General features: G+C 43.1%; 2 protein-coding genes across 9 annotated transcripts; one reads left to right on the plus strand and one right to left on the minus strand.

Moving 5' to 3' along the window:
- Positions 1 to 14: 14 nt before the first annotated feature.
- Positions 15 to 11,402, plus strand: msps (msps cytoskeleton-associated protein 5). Of its 8 annotated transcripts, none has more exons than XM_064698745.1 (17): positions 15 to 339; positions 1,173 to 1,943; positions 2,002 to 2,072; positions 2,128 to 2,229; positions 3,013 to 3,332; positions 3,396 to 5,908; positions 6,544 to 6,781; positions 6,840 to 7,360; positions 7,863 to 7,943; positions 8,213 to 8,635; positions 8,692 to 8,881; positions 8,963 to 9,204; positions 9,265 to 9,595; positions 9,650 to 9,835; positions 9,893 to 10,031; positions 10,121 to 10,323; positions 10,458 to 11,402. In XM_064698745.1, exons 2-17 carry the CDS (start codon positions 1,255 to 1,257, stop codon positions 10,536 to 10,538), a joined length of 6,330 nt encoding a protein of 2,109 aa, XP_064554815.1. In that variant the 5' UTR covers positions 15 to 339; positions 1,173 to 1,254; the 3' UTR covers positions 10,539 to 11,402. The 8 variants fall into 8 exon arrangements, with proteins under 8 accessions (XP_064554815.1, XP_064554814.1, XP_064554816.1 ...); XM_064698744.1 differs by having other exon boundaries at positions 16 to 339; positions 8,951 to 9,204; XM_064698746.1 differs by having other exon boundaries at positions 16 to 339; positions 8,951 to 9,204; positions 10,145 to 10,323.
- On the minus strand, positions 10,550 to 19,464 carry LOC135439888 (NACHT and WD repeat domain-containing protein 2). Its single transcript, XM_064698752.1, has 14 exons — positions 19,144 to 19,464; positions 18,664 to 19,073; positions 18,462 to 18,606; positions 18,174 to 18,399; positions 17,671 to 18,112; positions 17,366 to 17,566; positions 15,709 to 16,295; positions 14,560 to 14,821; positions 14,107 to 14,499; positions 13,741 to 14,054; positions 13,589 to 13,692; positions 12,403 to 13,527; positions 12,139 to 12,338; positions 10,550 to 12,079 (listed from the first exon to the last, which is right to left on the minus strand). The coding sequence occupies exons 1-14, from the start codon at positions 19,244 to 19,246 to the stop codon at positions 11,399 to 11,401; spliced, it is 5,193 nt and encodes a 1,730-aa protein (XP_064554822.1). The 5' UTR covers positions 19,247 to 19,464; the 3' UTR covers positions 10,550 to 11,398.
- Between the last annotated feature and the right edge of the window lie 1,559 nt (positions 19,465 to 21,023).

The following is a 21,023-nucleotide window of genomic DNA, read 5'->3' on the forward strand; positions in this document are numbered from 1 at the left end:
ATTTCACAGACAGCGAGCGTCGCTGTCGTCGTTTAAAAGTTGTGCATAGTTTTATTATTTATTTACAACACGCAAAATTCTCTTTATTGTTTTGTAAGATAGTTGTGCAAGCCAATTAAAAATTGGTTCACTTTATATTATTTTTTGTTACCGGAACAGCTTAACATTTCGCTTTGCTAAGTGCTACAAAGCCGTGCCAGTGGAAGTGTATGTGTGCGTGTATTGGTTTTGTGCTTGCCTTATACGAGCTACGAGCCTGTGAAAAATCGAAGTTATTGCATTACGTTGCTCCAGCTGCCCAGCTGCCTGCCCTATGGGAATTTGGTTTACATGTTAATGGTGGGTGCTGCAACAGAATTTAGTAAGGCGCATAACAACACATTTTGTTGTTGTTAGTGGCGCCGCTGCTGTGGGCGTGGATTGCGGTTTTGCCTTATGCGTTGAATTGTAGCGATATAATTGTAGCTACTTTAAATTAATAAAAACATATTTAATTAGCACCGAGAAGAAACGGTAATCGACGGCATTTTGTTGACGCATGACGCCTTTTGAGAAACATTTGCTGTTATGATTGATCCGTTAATTCGAAAAAGCGAGGGAGTGAACAAGCGTCACTCACACGCTCTCTCGGTAAGAGCGAAGAGCGAATTGAGCTAGAAAGAGAAAGATCTAAAAAAGGGTAAATGATATTAACGACCGGTAAATACTCTACTATAATTGGCAAGCTATGCGTGTTTCTGTGGCGTTGCTTATTTACTAAGGGTAGGAGAACCTATTTACATGTCTGATTTGCGGGTTGCCGCTGATTAGTGCGCGGACTATGAGCTCATAATGGGTGCGTTCCCAGTGCCCAATCCTTGCGATTGTTAAAAATAAATGTATATGCCATAAGAATAGCATTTAGCAGCAAAACGACGGCAAATTCTAAATATGGCATTGCGACCCATTTAAATTTGTCGCCTCTCTAAGTAGCGTTCCTCAAGCGTGTCGGATGCATTCCTATACCGAACTTTTCATCCACAATTAAGCTCAATTTTGAAACATTAACTTTGATTGCCATTGGCTGAGAGCAAAGTTCTGCTCGATTGAGTTAGTTTTGCGTTTGATTTTCAATTTCAACTAACAAAAAGTTTCCAAACAGTTTTGAAACCAATCGAATATTTCGCTTTTAGCTAGTCGCGTATTCGTTGAGCTAAACCACAGACCAAGTCGCTGATACCAACCAGAGAGGACAAACAGCTCGCTACGACAGACATGGCCGAGGATACCGAATACAAAAAGTTACCCGTTGAGGAGCGCTGCGTACACAAGCTGTGGAAAGCGCGTGTCGATGGCTATGAGGAGGCAGCCAAGCTTTTTCGCGAACTGGACGACGAGAAATCACCGGAATGGTCGAAATATGCGGGGCTCATCAAGAAAATGGTTGTCGATTCGAATGCCCTTGCCCAGGAGAAGGGCCTGGAGGCGGCGCTGATATTCGTTGAAAACAGCAGCTTAGCTGGACGCACTGTCGGGGATGTTATGTCGGGCATTGTCCAGAAATGCATTGCAGCGCCCAAGACCAAGACAAAAGAGCTCTCCGTGCAGGTCACGCTCATGTATGTTGAGATAGAGAAGCATGAGGCGGTCTTGGAAGAGCTCATAAAGGGCATGGACCATAAAAATCCAAAAATTGTATCAGCCTGCGTAGCAGCCACGACACAAGCAATGCGCGAATTTGGCTCCAAGGTAATCCCTGTCAAGCCGTTCATCAAAAAGCTAGCACCACTCTTGGCCGATCGCGACAAGGCAGTGCGCGATGAAACCAAACAGTTGGCGGTTGAAAGCTATCGCTGGATTGGCTCAGTCATGAGAACGCACATTGCCTCGTTGCCGCAGGTAACCCTTAAAGAGTTAGAGGACGAGTTTGACAAACTAAAAGGCGAACGCGCTGAACCATCCAGGTGAGTTACATCCGCTCGACGTACAAGTTGCCCACATCTAAATTCACTTTACCTTCAGATACCTTAAATCACAGCAAGAGAAACAAGCAAAGATTGCGGACGAGGCCGCCACGGAGGATTCGTACAATGGTAAAGACGATGCTTAAGCTAATTATTTTTAACTACTATATATACCTGTAAGCAGAGAATACACCACCATCAAACCGAAAATTCAAGAAATATCGTAAGCAAGCATTAAGTCAAAAACGCCTTTATTGCTCGCCGAAGTATACATACCCGCGCCTAGGTATATTCTGGTTTTCTTGATTAACCCTTTACATTTCACACACTTTTCTTAGCATTCGACATTAGGAAAGAATTTTGTTGCCTCAGATCTTTAATGTATATATTATATTTTCTTCTATATCTAGTTGTCTTTTAGTAACATAACTAAAAAATATATCAGTATATATACATTTATGCTTGTTGCTAAAGGCTTATTATTTTGACCGAAAGAACTTTAAATTAAACTATATTTAATAGCCAACCAACCTAAAAAAAAATAATACATTTTATTTAATTTCGAAAATTAAATACAAATCAAAGATATGTTTATGTATCTTAATCAAAATATAAAAGTAGCCCAGTAAATATATAGATTAAAAGAAATGTCATCAATTAATTACGTATTAACTTTTTGATATTATATTGTATGAATAACATATTCAAAATCTAAAAAAAAAAAAATAATAATATATACATATTTCTTGTGTATAGAAAAAAGTTAAACAAATTTGAAAATCAGACAATAGCTTTTGGCACTTTACGACCTCATTAAAATTGTTCCTGCTTCTCAATTTCTGTAATATTAATGTTAATAACGAATATAAAAGCCCTCTAAAATGATGTGGTTTTATGGCAGCTGCAGAGGTATATACATCTAGAAAACGCATTGAATGTATATCATGATTAAGAAGGCAAATAACATTTTTTATACACAATCTTATTCCACTTTTGAATAATGTTTTACCCCTTTTAATGCCGATTCTAGTATATTTTTTAAAATGAGTATTTTGATCTGTTCATGTAGATGACGAAGCCGAAGCTGGCGTAGAGGATGTTGATCCCATGGATCTTATTGATCCCGTTGATATACTCTCCAAGATGCCCAAAGATTTTTACGAGAAACTCGACGAGAAGAAATGGACATTGCGCAAAGAGTCCTTAGAAGCATTGGAAAAGCTGCTCACGGACAATCCTAAGGTGGAGGGCGGTGAATATGGCGCTCTGGTCAGCGCATTGAAAAAGGTTATTACTAAGGACTCAAACGTAGTACTTGTGGCCATGGCAGGCAAATGTCTGGCCATGCTGGCCAAAGGTCTCTCCAAGCGTTTTTCGTCCTATGCCACGGTGAGTTAAACCCCACAATATGTTGTAGAATATTAAGTAATCCATATCCATAAATATTTTAAGGCTTGCGTTCCGGCCCTTTTGGAAAAATTTAAGGAGAAGAAGCCCAACGTGGTGAGCGCACTGCGTGAGGCCATGGATTCGATTTATGCATCTACAACTCTGGAGGCACAACAGGAGCATATCGTGGAAGCGCTGACCAATAAAAATCCGAGCGTCAAGTCCGAGACGGCGTTGTTTCTGTCGCGTGCTCTATGTCGCACACAGCCAACGGCATTGAACAAGAAACTTGTCAAGCTTCTGACCACTTCTCTGATCAAGACGTTAAACGAATCTGATCCCACGGTGCGTGACAGCAGCGCCGAGGCACTGGGTACGCTTATGAAGTTAATGAGCGAGAAGGCGCTTGCCGCGCTGCTGGTCGATGTGGATCCGCTGAAGATGAGCAAGATCAAGGAGTTTCACGACAAGGCCGAAATCAAAATCAAAGTAACGGCTCCAAAAAAAGAGCTTCGTCCGGCCACAGCACCAGCCGCTAAAGCAGCAGCTACAGCCAAACCCAGCGGAGGCAGCACAGAGCCAAAGCCAGTGACGCGTCCTGCGACAACAGGTGCCCGAAAGGCAGTTAAGAAACCTGGAGTTGCAGCTGGTGCAGCGCCGGCTACATTGTCCAAGGCGGCCGGTGGTAAAAACATGGCTTCAGAACGCGAGTTAACCCCAGAGGAGGTGCAGGATAAGGCGGATGAGCTGCTCCCACCCGAAATACTGAACGGTTTGGTTGATAGCAACTGGAAAAATCGCTTGGCGGCTATGGAACAGCTGCTAGCTCAAATTCCAAGCTATGATGCCAAACAGCCAGGCATATCTCAAACTCTAGTGCGTACTATAAGCGGACGTAAGCCTGGCCTTAAGGAGATGAACTTTCAAGTTCTCAAGCTCAAACTGGACGCAATACGATGTATCGCTGAAAATTTTTCTGTCACACCTATTACGGTGGACCATGTTGTCAATGAGATAACGGAGAAACTGGCCGACGCCAAGAATGGTGGTGCTGCCGCCGATGTGCTCACCGCTTTGGCTGATGCTACTAAATTGGAGCATGTGGTTGGCAAAGTGCTGAGCTTTGCCCTTGAGCAAAAGTCGCCCAAGGTGCAGTCAGAGTCATTCAACTGGATTAGCAAGGCTATCATTGAATTTGGATTTAAAGTCCAGCCCAAAACGCTTATAGAGGATGTTCGCAAAGGTGTCCAGAGTACGAATCCGACAGTACGCGGCGCTGCCATCCAGCTGGTGGGCACCATGACCATGTATATGGGCAACGCATTGATGGTATTCTTCGATAGCGAGAAACCAGCACTCAAGTCTCAAATTCAAACCGAGTTCAATAAGAATTTGGGAGAAAAACCGCCCAAGCCTATACGTGGTGTGCAGCACAGTAGCACAAATGCCGACGATGATGAGGATGAGGATGGCGCTGAACGGGCATCACCTGAACCCGTTAATTTAGCCGATTTGCTGCCACGCGTTGACATCTCAAGTCAAATCACCGAATCGCTGCTGAAGGAAATGTCCGACAAAGATTGGAAAACAAGAAATGAGGGACTTACCAAGCTACAGGCCATCATCAGTGAGGCCAAGCTGATCAAGTCGAGCATTGGTGATTTGGCACCAGCACTCGCTCATCGTCTTCTCGATTCCAATGCAAAAATAGCGCAGACAGCGCTTTCTATTTGTGAGCAGCTCTCAACAGCTATGGGCGCCGGCTGTCGCAGTCATGTGCGTGTCCTCTTTCCTGGTTTTCTGCATGCGCTGGGCGACAGCAAAAGCTTTGTGCGTGCCGCGGCCCTCAATTGCATTAACAGTTTTGGCGAACAGGGGGGCTACAAGGAGTTCTTTGAGAGCGAAATGATAGCCGATGCCTTGAAAAGTGGTTCCCCGGCGCTCAAGACCGAGTTGTGGGCGTGGTTGGCCGAAAAGATGCCGCTTTTGCCACCCAAATCTATATCCAAGGAGGAGCTAACCACAATAGTGCCGCATTTGTATGCGCACATCTGTGATCGCAACGCGGAAGTTCGCAAGAACGCAAACGAAGCTGTGCTGGCTGTTATGATTCATCTTGGCTTCGAGGCTATGGCGCGTGCACTGGACAAACAGAAGCCCGCCTCTAAGAAGGACATCATGGCTGCTCTTGAGAAGGCGCGTCCCAATTTGCCCGTGAAGCCGTTGCCCAAAGGCAAACAGCAAGCGCCCATACCCGAAGAAACAAAGAAGGTGGTGCGCAGCGGTGGCGGTGCCGTGGCGCAAAAACAGGGTGCGGCCAAAGCAGCCGGTGCCGCCGGTGACAAAGCAACAACAACCGCTGCTTCTCGCAAGAAGGAGGAGGATGTGGACACGTCTCCGCTGCTGGCGGTTAACAGCATCAAAAATCAACGGCTCATCGATGAGCAAAAAATGCGCGTACTTAAATGGACATTCACGACCCCACGAGAGGAGTTTACGGAATTGCTGCGCGATCAGATGACAACAGCCAATGTGAATAAGGCAATGATGGCCAACATGTTCCACGACGACTTTCGGTATGTTAACTCTGCGCCCGCCCATAATAGCCAACCAGCTCTCCCAAAAGCGCAAAGCGAACGTTGGTAAACTGTTCTAACACTAAATCTGTTGTTAAATAATCTATATTCGTTTCTTAAAACCGGACACGCTATCAAATTTAAAGTTACAATTTCGGTGTCAAACCTCTCTTTTTTTTGTATATCACGAAACTCTAGTTCCTTATTCAAAAACCATTATATTTTTGTACGTATCCCCAAATATATGTATATATACATCATAATGGGATTCCTGCAAGTGGTTTTGATATTCGCTTTAAATTCACTTCGAATTTTTGTTAATGAAATTAAGTGATATAATGTAAGGTAAAAATCTGTTGTTTGCTAATATAGTATATGAAAATTGCGGAACATATGATCTGTATTCGGTTATTTCGAAATCCTATTTTGGAATTGCAATTCCAAAATTTAAAATCGGCATTATAAATGCGGAATATGAATTTTACAATTAACGTTTGGAGTTAGCCCAGAAAGAGTACTTAAAAACTATAGTATTTATCAATTAATTTTTGGGTTTCATGTAAAATAGGAATTCTATAAATTTAAATATTTTTTTATAAGTCCTACTTAACAACAACTTTTTTTATTCATTGCAGTTATCATTTGAAAGTCATTGAACAGTTGAGCGAGGATTTGCCAAATAATAGCAAGGCGCTGATTTGTAATCTCGATTTAATACTCAAGTGGCTGACACTGCGTTTCTACGATACGAACCCTTCTGTGCTCATTAAGGGTCTCGAGTATCTAGCGCAAGTTTTCCAGATGCTGGTCGAAATGGAGTACATGATGGCTGAGAATGAGGGCAGCAGCTTTGTACCTCATCTGTTGTTGAAGGTCAGTTCCAATACCAATTTTGTGTTCCTATTTCTAAACTTTGGGTGTTATGTAATAGATTGGTGACCCAAAGGATGCTGTCCGAAACGGCGTACGTCGCGTGCTACGACAAATAAACCTATTGTATCCCTTCACCAAAGTCTTCTCGTATGTGATGGATGGTCTTAAATCCAAAAATGCACGCCAGCGCACCGAGTGCCTGGACGAGTTGACATTTCTCATTGAGAACTATGGACTGGGCATTTGCCAGCCATCGCAGCAGGTGGCTCTCAAGGAAATAGCGCGTCAAATCTCCGATCGCGATAACTCTGTGCGCAATGCGGCACTCAACTGCATTGTGATGGCATATTTCCTGGCTGGTGAAAAGATCTACAAGCTAATTGGTCAGCTCAACGAGAAAGATCTTTCGATGCTGGACGAGCGCATCAAGCGCGCCAAAAAGACAAGAAAACCAACCGCGCCAGCAGATATGCCGACTGGTCTCAAACCGCCAGCTCAAGTGGTGCAGCAGGACAGCATTGAAATTGAGGATACAGTGGGAAATGGCTGCGACGAATTGCCACCGCCCGAAGAAGAGGGGTAAGTGCATTTTAACACGAAAGCAAACTACGATCGAGCACTAATCTAGAACTCAGCTAGAACGTGAGTGTGTCTTGTTTACAGTTTTCCAGGAATGGAAATTGCTTTGCTTTGAATGGGGAGTTTCAAAAGACTTTTCAAACAGACTTAAGAGAGTTAATACAATTTGAAGGCAAATCTTTGAACTCAAAATTTTATAAAAATAGTCTAATTATTTTTGAAAGCGAAATTAAATTTAGAAATATTTTATATTCCATTTTTAATATTAGAATATGTGTTTAGTATAAGTGATAATTTATATTCCCTAATGCCTTCAATATTATAAGTTAAACCAGCTGAAATAGCGAGGCATATTTTATTACCAAATATATCGATCAATGTTAATCGATTCGTATTAATTTAAGTAATTTCCATTCCTGTTTTTTTTTTATTTCAATCTTAAGTTTTTTTTTATTTTGTATAATTTGGCTTTATTTACTTTTCTATTAATTTTGTGACTTAGCTGCCAGCAGCCAGAGTTAAATGCGCGTGGCCAAAGCAACAAGCTGACGGAGCGGAACTTACACTCGCTGACTCGACAGGCGTAAAGTGGCGTTCCTTTCTTATAAATGTTTATATGTTTCCATGCACAATTTGTTTTGCTTTATTTGTTTGTTTGTTGTTGTTATTACTGTGTTGGCTTGTGCTCTGTTTTTTGCTATAATTTGCTCAGTTACATTTGCCTTTGTTGTCTCGATATTTATAGCAAGTATTTCAGTCGCTACCATACTATCATTGTATATGTTTCAAGTAGTGCCTATGCTGGGCACACATATATTTTTGTAAATTGACATTCTCGTTCGCTTTCTACAGTACATTTGATCAGGCGCCGTCCGCGCAGGTGCTGCAACTGCAGCAACAACTGCAGCTCCAACAGCAGCAGGCGGCACAGCAGCGGACAAGTGGCCCGTTTGGCCTGGATCCGCAGGTGATGTCCGAGATCGAGAAGAACTGGGTGCGCGTCGATCAAATGGTCTTTCAGGAGCAGCCCACAGTGGACATTTCGCTGCTTTACGAGCCCATCAAGGTCATACCAACACGAGACGGCTTTCAGTATCCGCAGGATAAATTCGATCGGCTCGTTTCGCGCTCGCATTACATACAACAAAATCTAACCACATCGCCGCAGTCGAATCCCAGCATGGCCAGCGGCATTTCACCTTACCGCAGTCCCATGCGAATGCCGCAGCAGCAGCTGTTGACAAACCAATCCCATTTGGAAAACAATGTTCCCAAGTAGGTTGAAAATCAGTTATTACTTGAAATTCTTATTAATCTGCTGTTCCATATAGCCTGGCCGATGTGCTGCCCAAGCATGATCCTCAGCTGGTAAAGATCATCAAGGCAGTCAGCAGCACGGACACACTTAAAGCGCGTGCCGCCATCAATGAGCTAACGGAGATTATTGAGGCACCTGAAAAACAGGCCGTGTTGCGCGACTACGAGGAAATATTTATACAAAATGTGCTGGCACAATTAAAGGTGAGTCGATTGGGCCGCTTGAACTCCTAATGTAGGGTATTACGCATATTTTTGTTTTTTTACTTAAAGAACCTCTCGCAGCTGCCCTTATCGCAGGCGCTAGTTGTCTATCAGCCATTGCTTTCCATCTTGTACACATTTTTCAATGCCAATATCCTCGGCAAAACGCTGAGCATTGCGTGTATTAAGAATCTCATGTCCTCGCTGCTCCATTTGCTGGCCGATCAAAAGCTGACCAGCGGGGATGATAGCCAATACAATAAAGTAATAAATGGCATATGCCTCAAAGTTTTGGACAAGGTCAACTTTACAAATATATACTGGTAAGCGAAACGTAATACAGTGGTTCAACACAGAATACTCACTCTTCTAATCTCCTGCAGCGCCTTAATACGTTTGCTCAGAGAGACCTGCCCCGTCGCCGGTCTGCCCAAGTTCACGGATTTGCTGATGAAGTGCATTTGGCGCAATATTAAAATGCTACCTGAGCGCTCCAACGAACTTAACTATGATGCGGTCATCTTGGAGGTGCATGAATTTATGCTAGCACTGCCCAGCACCTGGTGGCAAAATCGACCTTCAGATACGCCACTGCGCACCGTCAAAACGATAATACACAACATGGCCAAGGTGAAGGGTAATGCTATATTACAGCATCTCAATCAGATACCCACACATTCGGAACTACACACCTATTTGATACGCATCTTGAAGGTAAGCTTGCGAACCGTACGTATGTCCTAATCTGGAAAAAATCGCTTTTTATAGAATTTCCAAAAGGATAGCACTGTGTCCGGCACTGGTGTTTCGCCGCAGCGACAGCAATTTTCAGCTAAGGATATTGGAGGAAAGCGAATATCGCATCAAACACATGACACAGTATCGCAGATCTTTAAGCTGATTTCGGACAAGGATACCAAACAGCAAGGACTGCAAAAGCTTTATGACTTTAAGGTACGTTGCTGTATTGCTTGGCTCAGCTCAATACTAAACCAACTTTTATCACTGCAGCAGCAAAATCCGGATATAGATCTGAGTACTTTTCTGCAAGGCTCTAGCGCTACTTTCCACAAATACATTGAGGAGGGGCTCGCTGAAATCGAACGCAATCAGAATGCAGGCTCCACGCAGGCGCCTGATAATCGTACAGGTTAGTTAAGCCCAGAACTACCACACAAAATCCTTATTAACCACCCGCGCCTCTCTACTAACATGTATATGAATTGGATGAATCTGCAGCTGCTACACGTTCTTATCTCACAGATGTCAACTATCAAAATGCCGTGCATGATCCAGACTATTGGATGGACCGTTTACAGAACATGATGTCCACACGGCACAACGTGGATGATGGCTCCAATATACTGGACAATAGGGTGGCCGACGAGAATCTCTGCCTAAACTCAATGAACTCACAGAAAGTGTCGCTCATCCGACGTGAGGTGGGTGCGGTCAGAACTCCTTAACGACCAACATTTAATTGTTCATAGAATTGAGTTAAATCATAGTTAATTAAATTATACGATTAAAATATTTCGCCTTATACAAGCTACAATGTATTCTCTTTCTTCTTCAGAAACCCGAACTGTCGCCCAACCGCCTGCAGCACATACAGGCAAAACTGGCGCAGATTAAAAAGGAAAATCACGCCCAATAAGTGTGGACGCGCTGTATTACTATTTAGTTAACACTGTATAGCTGTTCTGCTACGGATTATTATATATATTTATATTACATATTATTGCTGAACAGCAACGAGATAAGCTCTCTAGCACTTAGGTCGCCAGCTTAAACCACATTAACAATTTATTATTTAACATAAATATGTATGCTTATAGATTCTCGGTTTAATCATAATTTTTAGTAACAAATCGAAGCAACACTTGGAAAGGCAGGTTAACAACAACTACATTAACGAGTAACAATTGCATACTAAAATACCTACTATTATTAATTACTACTAACAAATGTACTGCAAAAATTTATCTATGTATTAGCACTGGGTTAGATTTGGTATTGGCGTATTCGTATTTCGATTGCCTGAGTTGAGCTTACAATTTTTAGTATGTTCCACATGTCGTTAAGTTAGTTCCTTGCTTATTTTACAATCATTTAAAGCGTTTCCTATTAATGAACTCAAATTTCAAGTTGAAAGATTTGTTAAAGATTTGTGTGTTAATAAAAGAATTGTGTTTTCCCCGAAACATATGTATAAGCCTTGTTATGTCGCTGTTTCCAATTGAAATTTTTTTAAGCCAGGCCAAAGGGCCGAAGCGCGCAGTGCGATTTAAAAAGAAAAACTATTATTTAAACATTAAAAATATGCTACATGCAAGCTCGTAACTAGATAACAATTTACTACGCTAGTATTTTCGCTTTGTTTTTTAACAATTATTTAGTTTAAGCTATATCAAGTTTAACAACCACAACACACACACACACGCATCCACATACACGTATTTTTTGTAACATGCCCATTATGAAAAAGAAAAAATAAATGTTATATTTATACTTCATCTAATCCGCCACGGGCATGTCCTCGGTCATTTCCGTAAGCTCCTCATCCTCCCCGTCACCGTCGCCATTCTTGGGCCTGGCATAGCGCGAGGAAATGGTAGCCACTCGTATGGCCGCCTTGAATCCAACGCGCGCCTTCATCTTAGCTAGCTTGGCCTTCCAGTTCTCATCGCGCGACGGCAGCTCATTCAAGTACTCCATCATTTCCTCCTTTTTGGGATCCACAATGGCCAACACTGACATACAACCATCGACAGTGCCCAGCACAATGGCACGTCCATCTTTGCTGCTCTTGATGGCGGTAAGCTCGGCTTGCAGCCTATAGTTGGCTATCATCTCAGTGTCGGCGGTGCGAAAGACGCGAATCGTCTTCCTGCCGCTATGGTAATACGCCACATACTCGTCATTTTCCGTAAATATGCAAATGACGGAGAAGACGCCCTCGGCCACCTTTGGTATAAAGGTTTTCACCGTGGTGCCTTTGCGCAGCTCTAATAGTTCCAGGCCACCTCTCGTTGGGGCATACAGGCCGCATTTTCCATCGCGTGTGAGGCTGCCACCCCATTTAGCTATGGAGCGGATATGCTTCTTGCTCTTAATGTCCATAATGCTGCCCTTCTCGCTGCTGATCACAGCCACTTGATTGGCCTTGTGCGGCATGGGTACAAGCGAGAAAACCTCCTGTAATTGCAGTACATATAGAATAAAATATGGAATGGACAAAGAGAGGATTGACCCACCTTCATGGCACAACCCTTGAGCAGTATTTTAGATACGAATGCGCCATTTGTGGCGCTATAAACCCCCAGGCAATCCTTGTTCGATTTGTCCAAAGTAACCACTATGATGTAGGCCTTGTCAGCTGTGATAACTGATTGGCGAAACGGCATGCCAGTCACCATGCGTATTGGAAAATCAAAGCGAAATAGTATAGTTCCCTCTGGTAGAAAAGAGTATAAAGTTAGTTCTCGAGTGATATGTTCGTAAGTTCATATCCATCTAACCTGGAATCGAACGGAGTGTTGTTATGGCCGTTAAGCGGTTCGCTTCATCGGATCCCGCCGACGCCGCCGCAATGATATCCCGCTGATTGATGTTGGGCACCGATACGGTTAGAACCTTATAACCATAATCCATAAGCGTTATCTGCTGGATGCCCGGCTGATCATCGCGATAAACGACTTGCTCGGATACACGATTCCAGATTAAAAATTTTCCCGTTTCCGAAGAGATAATATAACGACCGTCTGGCGTGATTTCAGCATACGTAACAATTGCTCCTAAGGGACTGTCCGCCAGCTTGGCGAGCAGGCGACCGGAGCGCGTCTCCCAGACGCCAACACAGCTGCGTGTCACCGTCACAGCTATATCCACCTCGGAGAGACTGATGTCATCGATTTGCAGCTCATGACGATCAATCACGTGAACCTTTTCAAATATATTGTTTATGTTCCACACCTTCACGGACCGATCTATGGAGGAGGTAACCAAATTGTTCCAATTGCCAATGGTCAGCGGCTCTAGTTGTATAATCCGTCCGAAATGTGCATCCAAGACCTTGGCCAGCTGTCCGCTGTGGAGGCACCAAACGTACAGATTCTTGCGTACGCCAGCCACCGCATAGTCCAACTTGGAGCTGACCATAATGGAATTCGATTGCATGATACGTGTGGTTATGTTCCTAACGCCATGCGGCAGAGCCAGGTACATTGCCCCCTCAGTTATGGGTTCGCGCTCATTCTCCTTCTCCTGGCTGCCAAAATCCCAGATGACAAAGCCCTTGCCGGCGGTGCCAAGGAGCATGCGATCGTGCTGATGCTGATCCAAGCGCAGCTGCAGCAGCATTTCCTTGTCATCATTCTCAAAGCGGGGCAGTTTATCTACGTAGGTCCAGTATATTTCACCAGTTTCCTCGTTATCAGTGAAATCGTAGACGGATACTTCAAAGTTATCATTGCTGGCACAGCCATAGGCACGCGTGCGTCCTTTGTTCATGACTAGAGCACTGAAGAAGTGCACCGAATTGGAGCAGTTGCCTGAGCGGCATGAGTCCAAACGCAAACGTATTTCATTAATGGAGCCCGACCAGAAGACGACATTGTAATCTCTTGGGCTGAAGAATTCCATGGCTGCATGAGAAGCATAGATATGTATTCGATGCCCCAGGCAACATTAGGGAGAGCCACTTACTCAATATTTCCCAATCCGTAATCTGGCCCGGTACTTCAAAGATATCCACCAAATTGCCACGCATATCAAATTTAGCCCAACGCAGCTTGCAAATGATAAATAAACTAAGGAGCGATTAGTAGCTAGGTGAATTCAACCACATGGCAACCTACTTTTGGTTCAGCAGATACAAGCCGCTAACTGGTCCGTCGCTCTCCTCGAATGGACTGTTAATCACTACAAACTCACTGGAGAGCATGTTGAGCAGCACCGTCTGATTGTTGTTGGAGTAGGCAGCTGCCCACTTGTTGTCCGGGCTAAGCACCAGCTGCTGCATGATGCCCTCGATGCCGGGATTCACGTCACGCGTTAGATCCGAGGTGGACAAATCAAAGGTAATGAAGTGCGTCGATATCGAGACCATGTAACGCATATCGCTGGTCAGACAGAAGGCAAATACAGCAAACTGATGACCCTCCAGTGAGTACTGCAAAAGAGAGTCCAATAAGCAATGCCTGGAAACCACCTTCTATGCGCACCTTGAGTGGTCCGCCGGGTGTGTGCAGGCAATGATTGACCGGAATTAAGGCGCAGTCCTTGGGTCCGCTACGATCACAGGCTCGCAGCAACATCTTGATATTAGGATTGCCGCCAATCTCGGGCAGCAGACGTCCGATAAGTTGCGGAGCTAGCATGTTGGGATATATGGCCAAGATGGCACCACCCAAGCGCAATGCATCCGCCACCAGCATCAGTTCACGCCTCGACTCCTTGTCCTCAGTATTGGTGGAGGCATCTTCGAAGTCGGCCAGTACCGCCTGCAGGGGGCAGCTCGAGAGCTTGGCATGCAGCCATTCATAATTGAAGAGCACGTGCTCGAACAGATCCTTGAAGCGCCGCGAGCGCACAAAATGAAAAGGCAGCTCACCGAACTACAGGGAGATAGCCAGAGTCAGGCGAGGATTGGGCTTGGATTGGCATTGTTCACATACCTTACGCAGGTTGTAACGTTTGGAAAGGCCATCCTTGCTGGTGAAGACCAGCGGTTGTATGGGCACCTTGCGATCAGCGGAGCCCTCCTTGTCAGCCAGCCCGAAACGATGTCTCTGAATTTCCGTAAACTTAAACGGCTTCGGTATGCCGCCGCCCCAGATCCCCAAATAATAATCTGCAATCATGGAATGAAAATATATGGCCATGTTCATGTTCTTAAAGTAGCGTTCCTTCGCTGTGTCCTTGAACTGTCTGTGGTACCTGTGGAGCACATTAAGTATGTATAATATAGAATATAATATGCTGTACAAATATATGATTAATTTAATGGTTAGTGCGATAAGATTTGGCTTGTATATAAGCAGCATAGATTAGCCAGTAAATGTCGGATTTCTCATATAAGAACTTAATTTTTGACCGATCGCTTACACGGAAATTATATGATATAGAGGTCCGATCCGGCCGGTCCCTACATATGTAATGCCTGCAACAGAAAAACGGACCTGTGTGATATAGCTTCAAGACTTAGTTTGCATAGAAACAGACAGACGCTCAGACGGACATGACTATATAAACCTGCTTGTTAATGCTGATCCAGAATATAAACACTTTCTAACAATAATCAATTGTTATATCTATTTAGATATATATATACAATTTTCTTAAAAGTTAAGCTCAAAGTGTCCTCTCTATAAATATAACAAATTGCAAACAAAAACAAAGTGCAATTCCGAAAACAATTTTATATTCTACTGTAGATGTTAGTACCCGGTTTTGTCCGGATTAAGGTTTTCTAAATATCCAAAAAACCCATTTTCCACCCCTAGCTTTTAATCCTTTAAAGGAACAATCATAATAAACGTATACCCATTAAAATATCTCTAATACAAGTTTGTAACCGATTTACTACTTATAGGATGTACACATTTTCGGATATTTTTTAAATAGGTCCTTGAAAATGAGCTAAAACTCGATTTGATGCGAAGGGTAATGGCAATAGTTTCCCATTTCCCGAACTAGTGTAAAAAAGCTACTGTCAAGGATAAGATTAGATTTAGATACAAGCAGTCAGTCAGTAAGTCAGTTGATGAAATCCAGCGTCTTTTCAAGTCATTATCACAAGTTTAGAAGACGCGCACTTATAGTACCAGTTCATAACATTGACGCCATCCGCTTCCCGTTCACTCAAGTAGTTGGGCAGATCGTTTCTGATGCGCGTCCACAGTAGTGGGGGAATTCGGCGCACTGGTGGCATATGATACTGGTAGACATCATCCAGGACCTTGTCGTCCAGTGAGATCAAATCCTCAAGTTCGCTTTCGGATAGTCCCGATTTGGAGGCCGTTATGTAGGCTAGTGCATGAAAGACTAGGATGCGACCATGTTGCTTCTCCACACGCTCAAAGAGCAACATAATTGAGTCCATCACCGTATTGGCTAGATGGGTCTCCTGCGGACGCGTATAGCTACGCCATCGACATATCTCGGCAAAAACCAGCTTCACAAATATGGGCAGGGAGCATTTGCTAATCGCATTGGCCACCAAACGCCACTGATAGTTGTTAAGATCGCGACACGCTGTCTTCATCCACATTTTGATCACGTTCATGGCTAGGTCCTCCCCCAGAGCCGTCACCTCTATGAAGTTCTCCTCTACATCAATCATCTTGCAGAGCACATGATACTCATGGGAAACAATCGGATTCGCCGGTTCGTTTGCACACGAAATGATGATCTGTAAGCAATCCCAATGGCATTTAAACATACACACACAGCAGATAGGGTAGTAGTATATGATATTTCAGTATGTGCCTCATGCAGAACGGCATTACGGGAGTCGTTTTGGGTGAGGGTGCCAAGGGAAAGTTATTTGGCGTGTTATTTGCGAGTGATATTGTTTAGCACGCACATGTCAAGCAATTGGAAAAACTTACACCGATTGGGAAAACCATAGAGAATTGTTGTATTAGCTGATTTATAGTATGTACATATACCTGATCTGGGTAGCATGCAATTTTGGAAAACTTAAAATAGAAATATATCTTAAAACTACTGTTTCATAAATGTATTTTCATGCAGTGCTTACTAAGGAGCGCCTAACTTTAAATATAAACAAGAAGAATTTATGCATATTCGCGACATTCCTATATAGAATATTTTTTTTTTTTTGACTCGACTTGGTAATCAGTAAAAAATTTAAGTAATACAGATTGTTTGTGCAAGAATATGTACAAAGTGAGTTTTCGGCCAGCAACAATTCTTAGAAGTACACGGAAAAAATCTTGGACTATTCCCTTGGCTAAAAAGTTAGGCTGAGAAATCCGAATCATATTTTGAATTTTAGATTCTTGGGAAATTTGTTTTCATTGTTATTAATTTAAAACCAAATTTTGTTTTAGAATTTCCGATATTCCTATAAATGTTGTCCACATTGTTCAACTTTCAACTTGATATATTTCAATCAGAAAAATTTTAATTTATGTATACGAAATTAACACATCCGGAATATAAAATTTTTTGAGAAAATATAATTAGCCTTTAATCATTTCAAAATAGTTTAGTCTTAATGTTTAAAATAAGAGAGAAGCCTGTTCCTCTACTAGAATTCAGTTATAGACGGATGCTTATAATAATATTCGAGTTTAGTCCCAGATTTCTAACCGTGTGCATAGTGGAATAAGTAGAAAAAGGACCTTATTTATACAAGAGGCATGCATTATATGGGATGTAGTAAGGTTCATGCATTAAATGGGGACATTTAGCTTGGAGAACAACAGTTAACCCAGCGATAGTCCTCGCACTCACCTTACAGTGGACTGGCAAGCGCGTTGGTATCCAGGATACCTTATTTGAATCTTGAGTGCCCGTCAATTGATCGACTGAATCTAAGTATATGGTTAACGGCTGAGTGGGGCTAGCATAAGTTAGTAATTGCTTAAAATGTGCTGTTAGGGGTACAAGATCATCTGGTATGTTCTCAAAGGGTAGCATATAGTTGTACGATATCTGCATAGTTCATATATATACATATGTATATATATATATTTTGTTGGGTAGTAGAAAAACGAAATGAATAAATTTTGTGGCTGTAAATAATGGATTGATATCACCTGCTGGCATATTGATATGAGAGTGGCTGTCAAGGCGCTCGAGTCCGGGGTTGTGCCTAGGAAGCGGATTATATTGATTGGTCGCTTATCGGCAAACCATTCGCTGGCTACCAGTGAGGCGCTCTTGGCCAGCAAGGAAGTCTTCCCACAACCTCCGTCGCCAAAAAGGACAAGTGGCTTATCTGAATCCCCCAGCATATAGCGCTTGATACGTTCGCAACTTTCTTCGCGGCCATAAAAGATTTTCACCGAATTGTTACAAGCATGCAAATGCTGAAGGATCTCAGTTACTATCTGCCCCTGTGCACTGGAGTCTTCTTTGCGCATGGCCCTATCCACGAGCTTAACAACGTTCTTATAGAAGTGCGAAATGAAATGATTCAAATACTCCTCGTGCGTCTCAATGTCCAGGCCCTCGCGACCAATCCACTCTACAGTATATCTGAAAATGGGGCAAGCATTAAACTCCAAGCTGTGATCCAAATTATAATATTTTTACTCACTTTTGTGCATTGCTCGCCTCGATCTTGGCGGGCAGGCGCGTATCCCTTAGGTCGCTCAGTAATTTGGCAGACTCCGTGTCCAGGCTACGATTGATAATGTCCACAAAGAGCGAAGCCTTCTTCAAGTTTTGCAAATTGATATTGTTTATATAGCGCACATAGGCCAGACAATGATTCTTGGTATTCTTCACATTCAAAACGCCATTGATCACCTCCCTCTCCGTAACTAAATGAACGAAACAAAATGCAGTTGATCTGTGCTATTTATCGTCCATCTCCGGGACTTACCCGACATGAAATAGTTGTGAACATCCTCCTTGGACATCTTATTGCTAGCGCCCAGCGAGGCGGTAGCCTTACGCAGAAGTTTTTGCATCTTGTTTAGCGTATCCCACCAGACGGCCTGATCCTCAGCCTGCAGCTTGGGCACGCGCTGTAAAAGAGATGTGGCTAAGTCGAGCCCTGTTTTCTGCCGGCTATCAAAATTTACCTTGTTGTTAAAATTGATCAAAATCGAAGATATGGGCTGCAGCACTGAGATGGGCGGCACGGCATTGCTGTCCTTTTTATACCACAGATCGAGCAGTGCCCGATCCACGCCCATAGATGTCAGCTCCTCGCATATCAGCTGCAGCTCCGAGGAGACTATGTATGTGGGTATGGGCCGGTAGCCATACTTTTGGCCCAAAAACACAATGAAATTGGGTCCCATCGATAGACGCTGGCAATTTTTGATCTCACGCATGCAAAGCTCTGTGGTCATATGATCGTCTGTGGCCTCATCTCGAACACCCCAACGCATGTCGACCACCTGAAATTCGAGACCGTGCTTCTCGCGACAATAGTCCTTGATTCTGGGATAACACTTGGCCATCAGTGTGTTTCTCTCCATTGTGGTATCTATTTTATGGAATATACGCGGTTACATAAGAGCTCACACATGATGAATCACATGCAGTTTGTAACACACCCGTAAACGTGGAGCTGGTAAAAATACGGACAATCTTCGAACTAACCGGCGGCAGGGACTCCAGGGAGCCCAGGAATATCGAGTCTATAGTGCGATCATCCATGATTTGGATTTTATGTGGACCAATCAACTGACACCTATGTGTGATGCCGTTTTCGGTGCTGCTTTTTCTAGGACGTTCCGTATAGGTTGAAATCCAATCTATGTATGCGCCAAGCGGAGACCCAGAAAGTCGCTTAAAGTTCACATTATAATGCTTGCTGCTGTTTGGTCGATATTGCGAACTACGGATATGTGGCGCATTTGACAGTCGCCTAGTTGACGGGTTGTTTTGAGTTCAGCTCGACTGACAGGCCAGACCAGGCAGGCCAGGTAGTCCACCACCCACTCTCCAGGCAGCCCAGGTAGCCCAGGTAGCCACGGGCAACACTTGTTGCGCCCCGGCGCCGGCATTGTTTTGATTGGAAAGTCGTTGCAGTCGTCGTTATTCGTCGTATCTACAGCTGCCGCTATTCTGATTGATGTTAGCCGTGTTGGATTTATTCAAGGTACTAGTAGTACAACAAGTGTCTTCAAGTGCTCTGAAGTTGCCGCAGCCGTGACGTCGACAGTTGCGTGCTTGCCACACATTCCCAGGCGTTGGCGTTGTTGCAACTTTCAAAGTCGTTCGCGGCTGACAAACGGTGCCACTTAATGGGCCTTCAGTTGCGGGTGCGACTTCTTGAGGTACACCACCTCTTCCCCTTCACCTTAGCACGCGCAGTAGGGCATGGGCATGGGCATGGGCATGTCTTACAATTCTTTCAAGTCTTCAATCATTGACCTCGACCTAGAGGCGTGCGTGCTTATACGAATAAATCAATGGATGGTGCAATTTGGGCAAATTCAGAGGCCCTTTCACTGACATTTTGACATTTGACTTTTGGGGTCAAGCAATTGCAGTTGAGTACCTGGCACGTGTAATCCGATTATCAGCACAGGCAACAACTTTTATAAATATTTCACTTTGAGATTTTGTTATTTGAAAATGTGATCCATTAGATAATCAGAAATGCACTTGATTTATGTAGTATAGTATAGTGAGTTTCAAAGCTAATTTTAGTCTTATCCTTCAAGTTCAAATCAATTTTAAATAATGTATTAAATATTAACGGAGATATAACCAACGGAATGGACCAAATATTTTTTCGAAATAAGTAAAGCAAAGATGAAGACAAATTGGAACTCCATGATAAATGATAAATCCATAGCCGTATGTCATCTTGTCGCTCAATTTCCGGAATATTCATGGAAGTTAAAGTCGAACAAATTGAAGCGTTACATTATAGTAACGATCGGCAAGGAAGTATAAGTTGCGTAAATGTCTGCAAAATTATATAATCATGAGGATCCCAAGACACTATTATAATTTTGTAGTTAAATGTGTAACGTATAGGAGACCTACGGCACCATTAAGTATATTTATTATACTTCACATAGCTGCCATAGAAACAATCGGCCGAATAGTAGGTTCATATCTGAAGAACTTTTTTGTATATAAGGATATCTTAACCAAGGCTAGGTAAACTATGCTGCTTATATATGAGCCAAATAGTAGCTCTATGGGAAGAATAGGTTGAAAAAATTGCAAAATTATTCTGTTTTCCAAGACATTTTGATAAAGCTCAGCATTTGCAAGCTTCACAATTCTCACACATTTGCAAAACCGTAAGGAAAATGTCCACTGGGCATTAAATCTGCACCGTGCCGAATATATCATTACCTTCTCGTTATAAAATATAAATATTTTGAAAATCATTAAAATTAAGTTCGAGTATTTAGTTATAGTCTTAAAACAAAAGGTTAACGCATACATCTACCTCCACTACTACATTCATAAA

Source organism: Drosophila montana, unplaced genomic scaffold, assembly GCF_035044405.1.
Source record: "Drosophila montana isolate Dmon_TW-CO22-7 unplaced genomic scaffold, ASM3504440v1 contig_779_1, whole genome shotgun sequence".
Lineage (NCBI taxonomy): Eukaryota > Metazoa > Arthropoda > Insecta > Diptera > Drosophilidae > Drosophila > Drosophila montana.

What these genes read in the sequence shown, in the direction of transcription:
- msps (XM_064698744.1), top strand. Translation starts at nt 1,255, where the DNA reads ATGGCCGAGGATACCGAATACAAAAAGTTACCCGTTGAGGAGCGCTGC. An exon ending in AACTTTACAAATATATACTG is followed by an intron (nt 9,205 to 9,264) that starts GTAAGCGAAACG and finishes AATCTCCTGCAG; the next exon opens with CGCCTTAATACGTTTGCTCA. An exon ending in AAAAGCTTTATGACTTTAAG is followed by an intron (nt 9,836 to 9,892) that starts GTACGTTGCTGT and finishes TTATCACTGCAG; the next exon opens with CAGCAAAATCCGGATATAGA.
- LOC135439888 (XM_064698752.1), bottom strand. Translation starts at nt 19,246, where the DNA reads ATGGATGATCGCACTATAGACTCGATATTCCTGGGCTCCCTGGAGTCC. An exon ending in TCATATCAATATGCCAGCAG is followed by an intron (nt 17,567 to 17,670) that starts GTGATATCAATC and finishes TGAACTATGCAG; the next exon opens with ATATCGTACAACTATATGCT. An exon ending in TACGGATTGGGAAATATTGA is followed by an intron (nt 13,528 to 13,588) that starts GTAAGTGGCTCT and finishes CTTCTCATGCAG; the next exon opens with CCATGGAATTCTTCAGCCCA.